This window comes from Pecten maximus, chromosome 4 (genome assembly GCF_902652985.1).
Source record: "Pecten maximus chromosome 4, xPecMax1.1, whole genome shotgun sequence".
Lineage (NCBI taxonomy): Eukaryota > Metazoa > Mollusca > Bivalvia > Pectinida > Pectinidae > Pecten > Pecten maximus.
The window spans coordinates 11,272,447-11,288,047 of NC_047018.1; the positions used below are offsets into that span (position 1 = coordinate 11,272,447).

Sequence of the window (15,601 nt, forward strand, 5' to 3'; positions counted from 1 at the left end):
AGTGAGTAACGAGAACATGTTAATATTTCTAAAGACAACAATGAAGGAAATATTTAAATCTTGAAAAAAATATTCAGCATACATCACCAGTTAATAATCAATACATACAAAACTTCCTTGTTGTATACAACAGATCCGAACTTACAAGGAAGTATACTACATGTATATATTATATATATATATATATATAGGTCATGGCCTCATTGATCATCGGGTATTAGACGGGACCAGACAACCGCTTTAATTTCCTTATTTCGGTTTCAAGCCATCACAATGAAAAATATAGTTTTTTTCAAACACCTTCTAAAGATTTGGAGTTTTCATACTCTCATAATTACTGTAGGAGTCACTACTACATATCTTCTGTAGACTTTACCACTTTGCAGTATTTCTCAGGCGATAGTTAACAGGTTGGATAACTAGGGTATTTCTCAGGTGATAGCTAACAGGTTGGATAACTAGGGTATTTCTTAGGTGATAGTTTACAGGTTAGATAACTAGGGTATTTCTCAGGTGATAGTTAACAGGTTACATAACCCGGGTATTTCTCAGGTGATTGTTAACAGGTTAGATATCCCGGGTATTTCTCAGGTGATAGATAACAGACTATGTAACTACAGTATTTATCAGGTGTTAAAACATGCTTGTGATGTCATCTGTCGCAGTATGAAGTATAGTTGAGACATGTCTACTATTATCACCTGCAGCTGTGGAATATTTGGAATTTGATGTGGAGTAACTACTCTAAATTAAACTTTTCAATAGTAATCCAACAACCATGCTGAAGTTGAAGGTGATAAAAGTAGATCTGTCTCAACTCTATTTCATGCTATAACAATAGATTGTTTTCATTTTGAAAAAGAATATGAAATAGAAAAATAACACTTAATAGTATGAAGATATCCGTAATCTATGAGGATGTTCACATGTAATAAAACCAGGATTCCAAACGCAAAACATGTTCTCCCCCAAAAGCTTGACATTTTGTCTGGCTAAAATTTCAATCTTAGCATCAACACATTTCACGAAAATGCCACTAAATTCAAGTAATTATTTCATAAAGTATATATTCCCTTGATACTCGATCTGTAATATTTTTGTGTATTTCTGTAATGAATTTTCCTAAATTGGAATCAAGATCTTTGTCAGAAAAACAACATTTTCCCTTTTACTTCATATCAACACATTTTAACGCTGTATAACCTTTTTGTTTGTTTCTGTCTGTTTTCCTGTCCTCAAATGACTCACTGTCCAGTTTGCCACATTATTTTTCAAACTGGCGGTTATGTTGGTTCTTTACTGTATGATATATTCCTGTTCTGAATCGCTTGTATACGATATATATTCGAAAGAAGATCACTTTTGAGGTCAAAATTAATGTTAGTTTTTGTTTGTGTAAGGAGAACTTCACCACAGTACTGTGCACAGTCCTCCATGTTGAACAGTGAAAAATGATTTGAGTAAATGTTTCAATAGCAGCTATAGTACCTGTTAAACCTTTACAGATTCCATGCAAAACATGTTTTTGATTAGGCTATCATAGTGAATAGGTCTCAGAGTGTAACAGGTAAAGTTTTACATTAAACAATGGAATAGCTGAACAATAAACCTGTGTAATAGTCAAATCTAATGACGCCATGTTTAAAGTATGAAAAACACCGAAAACTGTGGCAGTCAAGATAATGCCTAAATCTCAGCCCTTACGGGCCTCGAACTATCTATTTTCTCGACTATTCCGCAGTTTTCGTTGTTTCTCTGATACATAGTGAACAGCAGTATTTCTCAGGCGATAGTGAACAGATGCATTTATATCAGAACATGGATTGTGTTTGTCTTTATCGTCATTAATCTCATATCAGAAAGGAGGAGTGGGCTGTGTTTTTCTTTATCGTCATTACTCCCATCATCGGAAAGGAGAAATGGGCCGTGTTCGCCTTTTTCATCATTAATCCCATATCAGATAGGATGAATGGACAGTGTTTGTCTTTACTGTCATTAATCCTATCATCAGAAAGGAGGAATGGACTGTGTTTGTCTTTACTGTCATTAATCCTATCATCGGAAAGGAGGAATGGACTGTATTTGCCTTTACTGCCATTAATCCCATCATCGGAAAGGAGGAATGGACAGTGTTAAGAGATAAACCTTTATTGTCATCACAGAAAACTAAAACCAAATCAATGTTCTCAAAAGAATTATCGATCTCTGCTAATAATATTTGGAGAATACCAATTTCATTACTAAAAAGGACATAGCATATACTACATTTATTCATTTATTTGCAAATTTATATAAACCCTAGCTGATCGTATGTGATTAATTATCATTTATTTTGAAATTTTATGTGAAACAACAAGTGACGACATCGTTATCAAGGCCATAAGGGCATCTCTTACACAGACCAATTTTATCTAAATTACCTGGGATTTTATGAACTTGAAGCCCGATGACTGGTACTTGAGTACTCCTTCTATCAATACCCCATAAGGAGGATAGGGTTATTTCGACTTGACAGTGTAAAGATAAAGTCATTGATATAGACACAAGGACCTGTAATTTGGTGGTACATGTAGGGTGTGACAAGATAAAGAGTATCAGGATTAATCTGTGGATAAATGACATTTAACGATAAATCATATCTATGAAGAAAACAACATACCAATGAAAATAGTTAAATCATTTATTAACAACCATCATATAAAACTATGATAATCATAAACCGGTGTCGATAGTATAACAATGGATTTCGATACATAATCATAATAATATGATAAAGTTCGGTAACAAATTAAATCATGTGATATTTACAGAATCAGTTTAAATCTTCTGTTGATATTTAACAGTAGGAATTGGCTATTTCCGATAAAAAGTATGCTCCAGAGACATATCAAAACACAGTAACTATTTATTTCCGTGACGGAATGGGGTCACTATGTCATAACTACTGGTGTTTGACAGGTACGTATACCCAAATACGTATCACAACACGCCAATAGTCCCTTGATGTGTTAAATAGTGTTGAAACATTTCATTAAGTGGATGGAAATTCCTGTCGCAATTCACAATCGCAACTCTTGACCCTAGCCGACAATTCAACGTAAGCTAAAACTGCAAATTATCCTAAAACGCAGGAAATGCCGTATAGAACACCAACACTCAATTACGCCATGATGCAGGGAGTATTATGCGAAGGACGTGTAAACTGGCACATCAACTTGCCATTATGGCTACCTACTTGCGTACTGACTCACCGAAATTGTGTTTAAACAAATCAAATAGAACGTAGAAAGCCATTGATTTGTATGAAGATAATTGGAAAGCTTTCGTTTTTTAGTCGCCTCACCAAACATGGAATATTGCATTAATTGTAACGTCACATATCCTGCTGGTGTGCCAATTAACGAGCGGATCTGTCTGCTCAGCTAAAATTAGAAGGCTATGGGTGTAAACTAATTACAGCGGTGACATTTTATATCAATTATATTGTGCCAATATGAGGACCTATATATAAAACGATCCGTGTATTTTCCCATGAATGGTAGACTTATTTTACTACAATAGATTTATTAACTGAAGCCGACAAAATATGCCAATACATATCTCTAGGACAGCACACAATATACAAGTTTGTATATAAGTAATTAGTATGCATTTCTTACACAAATACTGATATAATATGGCACTACCATTGAATTTGTACAATAAAAAAAACTGCATCGACTAGAGTCCAACTGACGCCACGTTATCTGATCAATATAAGGGTGACATGCTGAAATATATCAACCTTGTTATTATTATTTCATAATTAAATGACATTTCTGACTAGCACCGGTGTCTCATTTTTAATATAACATATATCTTCGATAATTGGTCAAAACATTGCATAGAAAAGCAAAGAAAATGAGTGCTCTAAAAGCATATTATCTAAAAATGATAAATCATTTAACTAGCACTAAATGTTAATACTGGTGTACGTTACAACTGTTGTCTAGCATTCTCAGTAAATGGCAGTATATCAAACATCCTAACTGGCATACGTAACCCAACAGTTACAGTACATCGAACACATGACAGTGTATCGAACATTACATCTGTATACGAAACGCAATGTTCCAAGTGCATGGCAGTAAATGGAAGATCATCACTGGAAATGTGCAATAACTCAGCACTTTCAGTACATGGCAGTATATTTAACAATAGCTGTACAAAGCTCAACACATGGCAATATTGCACACCTGCCCAAATCACCTTCTCGTCGCATATCAACCTATCAGATATTAAATCGAACTCAATAACCCGTGGGCCTAGCCAACGTGTTCCTGATAAACATGGCGATCCGTTTTAGATCCAAGAAGCTGACGTCAGGTAAGTCTTTCTGGAGGTCATCAACGTCCATGCTTAGTAATTCTTCAATCCCAATGTGTTTATCTTTAATGTTCTCTCTGGCCTTCCTAGTCACGCCAACGTCTTTCAATTCTTTTTCCAAGTGTTCAGGGGACATTGATATCGAGTTAGATTCCGTCCTTTCGCGGTGTTTGAGTTGGTGGTGAACTGGCTGATCATCAATGTATTCAAACTGACTCGATTCGTTGCTGTTAGAGATAACAATATCTGACATTTCTTCAGAAACTGCTTCTCTTTTCTCAGTATGTGTGCGGCTTGGTTTCGGTGAAACTGGAGGAGGGCTAGGTTTGATTTGTAGAGATATATCGTCATGTGCTTCATTCGGCGGTACTAGGTTATCAGAGATCGGTTCTCGCCTACGTTGATTCGAGTCGTTTTGTTGGCTTTCAGTAGCACCACATTGAACGTTTACGCCACTCCGACCTTGAACCCTATGTTGACATTTATCATCACAAATATCATCCTTCGCATAACCTTCTTCCTCTTGAGGTCTAGCCTCATTTTCACCACATTTGTTTCCACTACAAGTTTCTCCTGTGGGAACAGGGTACACATTGTCTTTCTCTAAGGGATTCTCTTGTCCTGTCGCTGATTCAATTTCGCCCAATTCAACGATGATGGGATTAACTTCTTCCAAATTACTGACACCTTCCGATTGGTCTACATCGGTCCGATCAATATCACTGTCGGATTCTTTGCTTGAACGTTCTCTGTTTCCCTTAACTATACGTCCAGTTACAGATTCGTTGTGTTGGACAACACCTGTATCAGAACATGGAACGTGAAGTGGTTCTTCTGAAATCTCTGTACTATTACTCCCACTGTCGATTGGCTGGTTACACTCAGTTTTCACAAGAGAAATATTGTCATGATCACAAATTTCTTCACATTCCTTGCTTTCATCACCACAAGAGTTAACATATGTGTGTGTGGCGTGTTGCATGAGGTGGGGATTGGGAGGCTGTTCATGTTCCACGAGGTCTGAGTTCATTTGATCAACGTATTCCTTGTCCGACATATGCATAATTTCGAGCGGTGTCGAGAGTGGATTACTACCTGGTATATCCGGTATGACGTCATAAACGTCTTCGTGATCATCTTCCACTTCATATTTGACTTTGGCGTCTATCAGTTTTAGATATTCGTGTGGCGTTGGATCACTTGGCACTATTTCAAAGACACTGTCGAACGGATCTGACGATGTGACTGAACCACATGATAATCTGGGATTTTCATTTGGCATTGACTTTAATGCACCATCGTCTGGAGAAAGGTGAGGAGGGGAAGAGGATGCAGCGGACGATGTTTGGTCAGAAGAACCGAGTGGCCCAAGATACCAAGGAGAATGAGACGCTGGGGAATTGTCTGCCTTATTGATAGATTCTGTTAATTTTTTATGATGTATCAGTTTTTCCTGGATTTCTTTCATGCCCTCTATGTTCTCGTAACGAGGGTTTTCGGAGACGAAGTCGTGTTCATGTATCGTTTCCGTTGGACTGATCAGTCTCCCATCCTTGTTCAACATTTCAGTTGGTGCGCTCGATACTCGATTCTTAAGGGATTTAGATTTACGTTTGTTGAACGGAGATGACTTGGGTATGCCGCCTCGTTTAGAATCTGGGATGACCGGAATGGTGTCGAAATTCGGCGGAGCACTAACACGTCGTGTTGGAATCTGCGGGATAGCGTATGTGATATCGTCATCCGCGTTCTGTTCATTTTCAGCGAATATGAAAGTAGATGGGCGTCGGGTGTCTGTTAACCCTATATCCGAAATGCCACTGTCTTGAGATGGCGATCCCCCGCAGAGAGATGGTGGCGTCCCGGGACATGGGACAGGAGGAGGGGGTATATCCGGGGGCGTGGTTATGTGCTGACCCTTGTTGTCTGACGTCTTCAAAGAGTATATGCTGGCTGAATCATCAACCTCATCGACTTGATTAGCATCGTGAGAGTAAACGGGTACCTCTAAAAGCTTGTTCTCTAAGAAGAGTTTTAGTACGTAATCCGGGGGTGGGGACGTAGGTGAAACCATCTTAACGTACTGATCTTGGCCGCTATCAAGATTTCCGTCTGACTGTGTACTCAGGTCATCGGTTGATGGTGTCATTTTCATATAACCCGAGTCTCTATTGACATCCTTGGAACAGGGCTTTGGAGGTTCAGATATTTCTGAATCAAACGACACTCTGGATACTCTTTCTCCAACCGTTATTGAGCTGGACGTCCCGGCGCCGTGTAAGGTGTCGTCAGATTTCCAACTGAGGCAGACTTTGATATTTCTCATATAAGAATGCATTTTCCCCCTGCAGACCTGCACTGCATTCTGGTAGCCTTGATTTGATATCAACTCATCATTAGTATGTGCCACACGGAACTCCATCTTACAGCTGGACGGTATTTCTACCAGTATGTTTTTCTTGTTCATAATAGTAGCAGCCACGATAGACTGTTCTAAGTATCCGTGGTCGAGTTGTAGAAGGCCAGTGAAGAAGCATGGTGTTGTGGGAACTCGACCATACACCAATTTGACGACACAAGGCAAATACTTGCTAGCAACAATTTCGCTCATTTGCATAACAGGACATGTACCTTTTCCTGAAGTTGTTGTAAGGGCATAGAATAGACCAGCCTGTGTAAACGGAATGACGACTTCCCTATCTGCCTCGTCCATACAAAGGAGGAATCGTTCAGTTATAAGAGAACTTCGTCGGAAGTATTTCGTCTTCTTCTTCGTTTCCGAAGTGAACATTCGGATTTTCCGCAAAACATCGCCAGGGAAGAGCATGCGCTGCTGCTCATGGTGACTTTGATCGTCATCCTTATGAGTTGTCACTTGGAATGCTTTTACACGATTTTGTCCACCAATCAGAAATGTTTCTGTGTCAGATTGTGCAATATCCTCAATCTTAGTGAAATGTGGCGCATTGTTCTCCGTCGGTCCGGGGAGATTTCGTCTCTTCAGGATAGCAAAGTAACCTGAAATGGACAAGCCATGATAAATGTAAATATTTCACAGTGACATATGTTCGTGAGCATTAGTCCTCACATAACAAATCATGAGCATGTTGATACCTATAACATTACCCAACATCAACATTCAATATAAATCTAGTTTCTAAACAGCAAGTATGGCCGGACTACCAATTACTCCCACTCTCTAGGACATTCGTCACTACTTTCTTTACAGGATATAGTGTTATCAGACACTTACACTTGCCCGAAGTCACCACCAGCGAAGTAAACAAGGGATGTCTGTATATAGATAGCTGTGTTTTATTGATGATTGGTTCTATTCATCGTAGACAAGCTCTATCTGTGTCACCAACGTCTATACCATACGGAATCTAAATGCCAGGGCATGCTGCTAAAACATTCGTATGACAAATTGTCTGTTTTTGATGGATTATAATTATGATTTAATTCGCACCAAACTCCTGACAGTAGGTGTCTGTAATGGGGTGACATTTGGATGGATATCGGAGGCCCACTAATAATATATCTGAAAAAAAAACTTTGTTGTGTAAGCAATTTGATGGGCGCATGTCTGAATAGCTGCCGACAATAACCATTTTATTTTTCTGTTTAAGATTTTCAAACCATTTTTCAGTGTTATAATCAGATTAAATTGGCATAGAGAGTATACCAATGCGGCCTGATCTACCCCTACTTCACACATTATGTATTCTCAATGCGATCGTGACTTCGCTGTCTAGGTAGTTGGCCTTCGACTAAACGTGCATTTGGTTGGCAATTAAAACTAACACATTTGACATGCAAGTTTCCGTAACGTTCTTACAAAAATGACGCGAACCAATCCGATGCAGGTTACTTTATTTACCATTTTTCGAATGTTGTGGATGTAATATTGATCTTTTTGAAAATTTCTCCTCTTTACGTATTACTATTAGATCATTTCAAATTTTAATTTCAGGAAACAAAAAGTTTCTGGATCTTGCTCAGACCTGTTAAATACTGGATCCACAGGGATCTGCTGGCTAACTCGCGGATTGTACTATGACAGTCAAGTAATTGTAGTCTGGTTTAGTCTCCGGAAACCACATGTATAACTAAGAGAGAGTGAGCTATAAGGAGAGAGCACGTGTTTATCAGTCAATTCGTGTCAAAGGCTTATCACGTGCTCTTTATTGTGTATTAATCATGCCTGGTCAATGTGTTAGGCGCTTTGGATGCACTGCTTTGTTGTGTATTCACGGCTCAAGTTCTGGACTCAGTCTAAGTGTTGTTAGGTTCACAGTCCTGCTGCTGTTAACACAATATCAACACAAACTTTCCATTCCGGTGTGTCAAAGTTATGATAATGTAAGTTATATTATATACCATTGTCTTAATACAGCATTACGAAGTATTGCACAGAAATAAACAAGATGTTTAGACCTCACGTGTTGTAACGTACGCTACATGTCATGAATTCGGTCAGCTATGTAAACAGTAGGTATGTATTATCTAAAATACGTTGAATAATTTGAAGATGGTATACATTACTTAACAGTCTTTTAACTATTTACAAGTTTATGTATGTTAAAATCGCTCCGCTTTATACAGAGTAAAGACAGTGTATTGTTTACAAAGTGTATTTACACCTTACAGTCTTTGAACACCTTACAAAGTTTATGTATTACTTTAAAGATGTTAAACTATTTACAAAATAATTGTATTTACTATGAACTACATTGTGGCGAATTAACAAAGTGGTTCTTTTTACTATGAACTATTTACAAAGTGATTGTATTAACTATCAACTATTAACAAAGTGATTATATTAACTATAACTACACGTATTTACAAAGTGATTACATTTAGTATAAACTATTTACAAAGTGACTGAATTAAGTGTAAACTATTTACAAAGTGATTGAATTAAGTATAAACTGTCTACAAAGTGATTGTATATACTATAAACTATTAACAAAGTGATTGTATAAATTATAAACATTTACAAAGTGATTGTATATACTAGAAACTATTTACAAAGTGATTATATAAATTATAAACTATTTACAAAGTGATTGTATATACTATAAACTATTTACAAAGTGATTATATAAATTATAAACTATTTACAAAGTGATTGTGTATGCATTGTTTCCGCTGTGTAATAAGCCACAGACGGGTTTTACTTCTGCAGTGTGTACGGTTCAGTTTGGGTCAAAACAGACCGATTGGATCCCTTTTTGTTACTCATGATGAAAATTGTTCACGGGTGATTTTGACAAAAAATTGATTTGTGAAAGAATAAACGCGTAAATTATCCTATTTATTCTTTAAATCTCTTATTTACGAAAATCATAACGCACTTTGATGTTCCTTTTACTCCGAAAACGTACAATGTAACACATGTTCCTGTTACCCCGTACACGTACACTGTAACACATGTTCCTGTTACTCCGTACACGTACACTGTAACACATGTTCCCGTTACTCCGTACACGTACACTGTAACACATGTTCCGTTACTCCGTACACGTACACTGTAACACATGTTCCCGTTACTCCGTACACGTACACTGTAACACATGTTCCTGTTACTCCGTACACGTACACCGTAACACATGTTTACCTGTTACTCTACCGTACACGTACATGTAACCTGTTCCCGTTACTACCGTACTGTACACATTCCTTTACTCCGTACACGTACAATGTACACATGTTCCTGTTACTCCGTCACGTACACTGTAACACATGTTCCTCGTTACTCCGTACACGTACACTGTAACACATGTTCCTGTTTACTACCGTACACGTACACGAACTGTAACACATGTTCCCTGTTACTCCGTACACGTACAATGTAACACATGTTCCTTTTACTCCGTACACGTACAACTTTTTTGTAACACATGTTCCTGTTACTCCGTACACGTACACTGTTAACACATTGTCCCCGTTTACTCCGTCCACGTTACAATGTAACACATGTTCCTGTTACTCCGTACCACGTACAATGAACACTATGTTCCCGTTACTCCGTACACGTACACTGTAACACATGTTCCTGTTACTCCGTACACGTACACTGTAACACATGTTCCTGTTACTCCGTACACGTACAATGTAACACATGTTCCTGTTACTCCGTACACGTACACTGTAACACATGTTCCTGTTACCCCGTACACGTACAATGTAACACATGTTCCTGTTACTCCGTACAAGTAGAATGTAACACATGTTCCTGTTACTCCGTACACGTACACTGTAACACATGTTTCCTGTTACTCCGTACACGTACACTGTAACACATGTTCCTGTTACCTCCGTACATGTACACTGTACACATTGTTCCTGTTACCCCGTACACGTACACTGTAACACATGTTCCTGTTACTCCGTACACGTACACTGTAACACATGTTCCTGTTACTCCGTACACGTACACTGTAACACATGTTCCCGTTACTCCGTACACGTACACTGTAACACATGTTCCTGTTACTCCGTACACGTACAATGTAACACATGTTCCCGTTACTCCGTACCCGTACACTGTAACACATGTTCCTGTTACTCCGTACACGTACAATGTAACACATGTTCCTGTTACTCCGTACACGTAAATGTTCCTGTGAATCTAGACTCACTTGATACAGCGTATATGGTGCAGTAGTAATTGCCGTGAGATTGTAGACATCAAGTATCGAGTTTAATAACCTAATTAATAGTGTCGTAACTGTGACATAAATAGGAGACCGGATCACGTTATATATATATATACTTATTATCACCTTACATTGACCCTTTGTCGTATCCATGCGTAAGACATAGATGAAAAATATAATCTAAACATTATTTTTCGAAAATACAAAATTACATGATGTTCCACCTTCCTCATGTAAGATATGTAAGATATGTGCTCTCTTTGACACAATGTTTAACCTTCATTGTAATATGTGTGAGCTGTATTGCACAGTGTTGTTAATAGAACGTTAAACAAAAAACAAACCAAACTACAGTGTATTACACAATGTCTAACCTTCATTTTAAGATGTGTGATCTCTTTTACACACTGTTCCACCTACACTATAAAATGTGTGAGCTCTATTACAGAGTATTTGACTTCCTTTACATAATATTCTGTTATTTTTATCTATAACGACCCGTGCGATTATAAACAAAGCACTGGTCACACAGGTCACACTGGTCACACTGGTCACACAGGCTGTTGACTGGTTGTATTATAATGAGCTCTGAATCAGGTAATACATTGAGGTGACAAAAAGGTATATCACGATTACTGTACATGTTTTTACAGATTGGTTAGGTTTTTCCGGAACAAGAAAAAGTGAAAATAGTGCTGAAAACCACCGGGAAGTTTGTGATAAATACACGGTAAGTTCTGTCATTCATACGGACAGTGAAAAGTGTCCGCGTAGGACGTAGTACAAAAGGAATGTGTATTGAGCATGGATGCTTTATACACGGACAATATACATGCTTTGTTAACAACGTCAATCCTAATTACCTCTAAACAACTTTTTATCCTATCTAGGTGGTATATAGAATGTCCGTATCCTGGTGAACAGTTAAGATAGAAGTTATACTGGTAAAATTATGTATGTGTATTAATTACAGTTATATAAAGTCTTGTGAACTCAATTAAAAATGTAGTAACGGTATTCAAAATAGTAATCTGATCACCTTAAGAATTTAAAATGTATTTTTTTTAAATTCCTCAGCTGCGCCAGCGGTCTGACAGACGGTGTGGCTTTGTATAGATTTTAAACCTATCACAACAGCTATCCTAGGCCCATCACAAAGTTTTGTTATTTGTAATTAGATACCTATTCAGATTGTCAGTTTGGTCTTTTTATAAAGAATTATTTAAAGAAGTGAAATCAATGGTAAGAACCATGCTGCCTCTATATCCCCACCTATATGCAGTGTTCATTTAATTCAAAATTTAATACAATATCTAATTGATATAAGCAACATTATATCTATATATGAAAAACTGATTATATTTTAGGTCAATATTTTATCCAAAATCCATCTGTTATGTGTTAGGACGGTTCATTACAGGTACTTTGCAGACAGTTCCTCAATAGTTAAAATAAAAGTACATGATTTTTAATAAACCAGTATGGTCAATTGTTATGACTATCGTATATACCTTTGTAGTCCTCGGGGATGAGTAGCGGGTCGCCAGCCTCCTGGTACTGGTCTGTCTCGTCTACAAACAGAGACCTGGCGGGGATCTTTTGAATACTTCTTTTCCTGTAGAACAACAACGGCTGGGAGAGGTCAAAGTTAAATTTTGACCGGTCCACTGGAATGGGACATCTCGTTGTATCGCAAAGAACTACCACGGGGAAAGGGAACTTCTGAATTATCATGAAAATCGAATGAGTCCCATCCTCGAAATCGAGATTTGGCTTCGGAATAACCGGTCCGGATTCAGCATGATTGTCTGGAGGGTCCGATTTGTCCTCACACGAATGCATCTTGGTAGTTTAAAAGTCAGGGATGCTGTCCATTTTCACCTGTAAAACACTGTTCCTGTCGACAGTTTTGTTTAGGAAGTATTTCACTGTACAGACGGCCCTCACTCCCACGTTCCCTACACAGGAAGATAATCTAGGAAATTTGTAAATATATTAAATCGTCACACGTCTAATCCAACCAGCCGAGTAAAACTGTAGGAACGAGACACTAAATTTGAAGTGTTTCGTTCGTTCGTCATCCAGTGAAATAACTGTGGCCAAGCCCACACGACATGTAGTATAACACTTTAACTTACTTCCGGCTGGCAGTGGTGACTATAGTGATAGCTAGCCAGATTACGGTCGTAATGGAGAGATCGGTACTATTTATTTATCGGCTTTGACGGTGTGGTGTCTGTCACGGTCACTTTATGACTATTAATAACAATATCATCGACACACTCGTCCATATATATATATATAAATATAAGGACGACAAGTCTCTCTACAACCAGGATTTCCTCGTAATAGCTGTTTACTTTATAGTGACGGCCTTTATTCATGTCTTTTTGCCCCACTAGTCATGCGAGACTAACAACAAAACTTTGGGGGATTTTTTAGTTAAATTTTCCCTATTGTAGGGCTGACATAAATAGTCTGTCGACGCTAGGTTAGATTACAATATACACAGTCGTTGTAGATTTCCACTGACAAGCACAATACAACAGAAATATATAGATTATTACTGTTAGGGTTTCCCCCATTTGAGTTTACTATGTTGTTTGTTTACAGCATGGTGAAGGAAATGTTTCACTCACCCGAAAGAAATTGTATTATAATTTGTCAGACGTTTTATAATAACAGAGCGATTCAAGAGACACAAACACATAACTGACGTACTTGCGTCACTTTAATATAACATGTATGGGAGATACCATGGTAAGGTAGGAGAAAATTAAAGTTATGTAACACGAAGTAACACAATATACACGTATAGCTTATATAGAATGTATTGTCTTTATACACGTGGATAACCACACTAGGGACCCTTGGTTAAACGAAGCGAACAAATGTCAAAAGGATGCATCTTACAGTTTATCGGAGACAATCCTGTCTCAAACATTATTAAATGCAATCGAGAACAAATAGACATTTTACTGAGTCATGTAGTACAGGAAAGATATAACAGGAATTATAGGGAATCTGGTACAATGGTCCGTAGGAAAACTGCTATAGGGTTGAATTCTAGCTCGGAATTGTCCGTCGGGAAATCTGCTATAGGGTCGAATTCTAGCTCGGTATAGTCCGTAGGGAAATCTGCTATATGATTGAACTCGAGCTCGGGATTGTCCGTAGGGAAATCTGCTTTTGGGTTGAACTCGAGCTCGGCATTGTTAGATTTGCTGTAGGGTTGAACTCGGGATTGTTAGACCTGCTGTAGGGTTGAACTCGGGATTGTTAGACCTGCTGTAGGGTTGAACTCGGGATTGTTAGACCTGCTATAGGATTGAACTCGGGATTGTTAGATCTGCTATAGGGTTGAACTCGGGATTGTTAGACCTGCTATAGGGTTGAACTCGGGATTGTTAGATCTGCTATAGGGTTGAACTCGGGATTGTTAGATCTGCTATAGGGTTGAACTCGGGATTGTTAGACCTGCTATAGGGTTGAACTCGGGATTGTTAGACCTGCTATAGGGTTGAACTCGGGATTGTTAGATTTGCTGTAGGGTTGAACTCGGGATTGTTAGATCTGCTATAGGGTTGAACTCGGGATTGTTGGACCTGCTATAGGGTTGAACTCGGGATTGTTAGACCTGCTATAGGGTTGAACTCGGGATTGTTAGATTTGCTGTAGGGTTGAACTCGGGATTGTTAGACCTGCTGTAGGGTTGAACTAGGGATTGTTAGACCTGCTGTAGGGTTGAACTCGGGATTGTTAGACCTGCTATAGGGTTGAACTCGGGATTGTTAGACCTGCTATAGGGTTGAACTCGGGATTGTTAGACCTGCTATAGGGTTGAACTCGGGATTGTTAGACCTGCTATAGGGTTGAACTCGGGATTGTTAGATTTGCTGTAGGGTTGAACTCGGGATTGTTAGACCTGCTGTAGGGTTGAACTCGGGATTGTTAGACCTGCTATAGGGTTGAACTCGGGATTGTTAGACCTGCTATAGGGTTGAACTCGGGATTGTTAGACCTGCTATAGGGTTGAACTCGGGATTGTTAGATTTGCTGTAGGGTTGAACTCGGGATTGTTAGACCTGCTATAGGGTTGAACTCGGGATTGTTAGACCTGCTATAGGGTTGAACTCGGGATTGTTAGATTTGCTGTAGGGTTGAACTCGGGATTGTTAGACCTGCTATAGGGTTGAACTCGGGATTCGAGTTTTGTTACGTGGAGGTAGTTTGTTACTATAGCTGGATCAACCAGATTAACGATTCTCGTCACTTATTATGGAGCTAGTGTCATACCTACTTTTACAATCCTGTGTATTTTATAATATCGTCTTGGTTTCCCTCGGATGTTAGACCTTTAAAAAGTACAAACTTCTAGCCAGTTTCTAACTGTTATTAACACACCATTTAACGTAATATCTTCTTTCATAAAAAGGCAATTTGATCTACGTTATACGAGGAAGGTAAAAATAACTGCTATGCAAATTGTATCAAAACTTTAAACAAGAGTACTTTATAAATCTCTTACAATGATTTAAAACAACTACAATCATTGATTATATGACAGTATGAAT

The 15,601-nt window shown here is 38.3% G+C and overlaps 1 protein-coding gene across 1 annotated transcript; it reads right to left on the reverse strand.

Moving 5' to 3' along the window:
* Positions 1–2,666: 2,666 nt before the first annotated feature.
* On the reverse strand, positions 2,667–13,112 carry LOC117325230. The gene is made up of 2 exons (XM_033881324.1): positions 12,539–13,112; positions 2,667–7,383 (listed from the first exon to the last, which is right to left on the reverse strand). The coding sequence occupies exons 1-2, from the start codon at positions 12,867–12,869 to the stop codon at positions 4,289–4,291; spliced, it is 3,426 nt and encodes a 1,141-aa protein (XP_033737215.1). The 5' UTR covers positions 12,870–13,112; the 3' UTR covers positions 2,667–4,288.
* Between the last annotated feature and the right edge of the window lie 2,489 nt (positions 13,113–15,601).

Coding starts and splice junctions, on each gene's coding strand:
- LOC117325230 (XM_033881324.1), bottom strand. CDS start 12,869: ATGCATTCGTGTGAGGACAAATCGGACCCTCCAGACAATCATGCTGAA. Junction 7,384..12,538: donor CATCCCCGAGGACTACAAAG/GTATATACGATA, acceptor TGTCCATTTCAG/GTTACTTTGCTATCCTGAAG.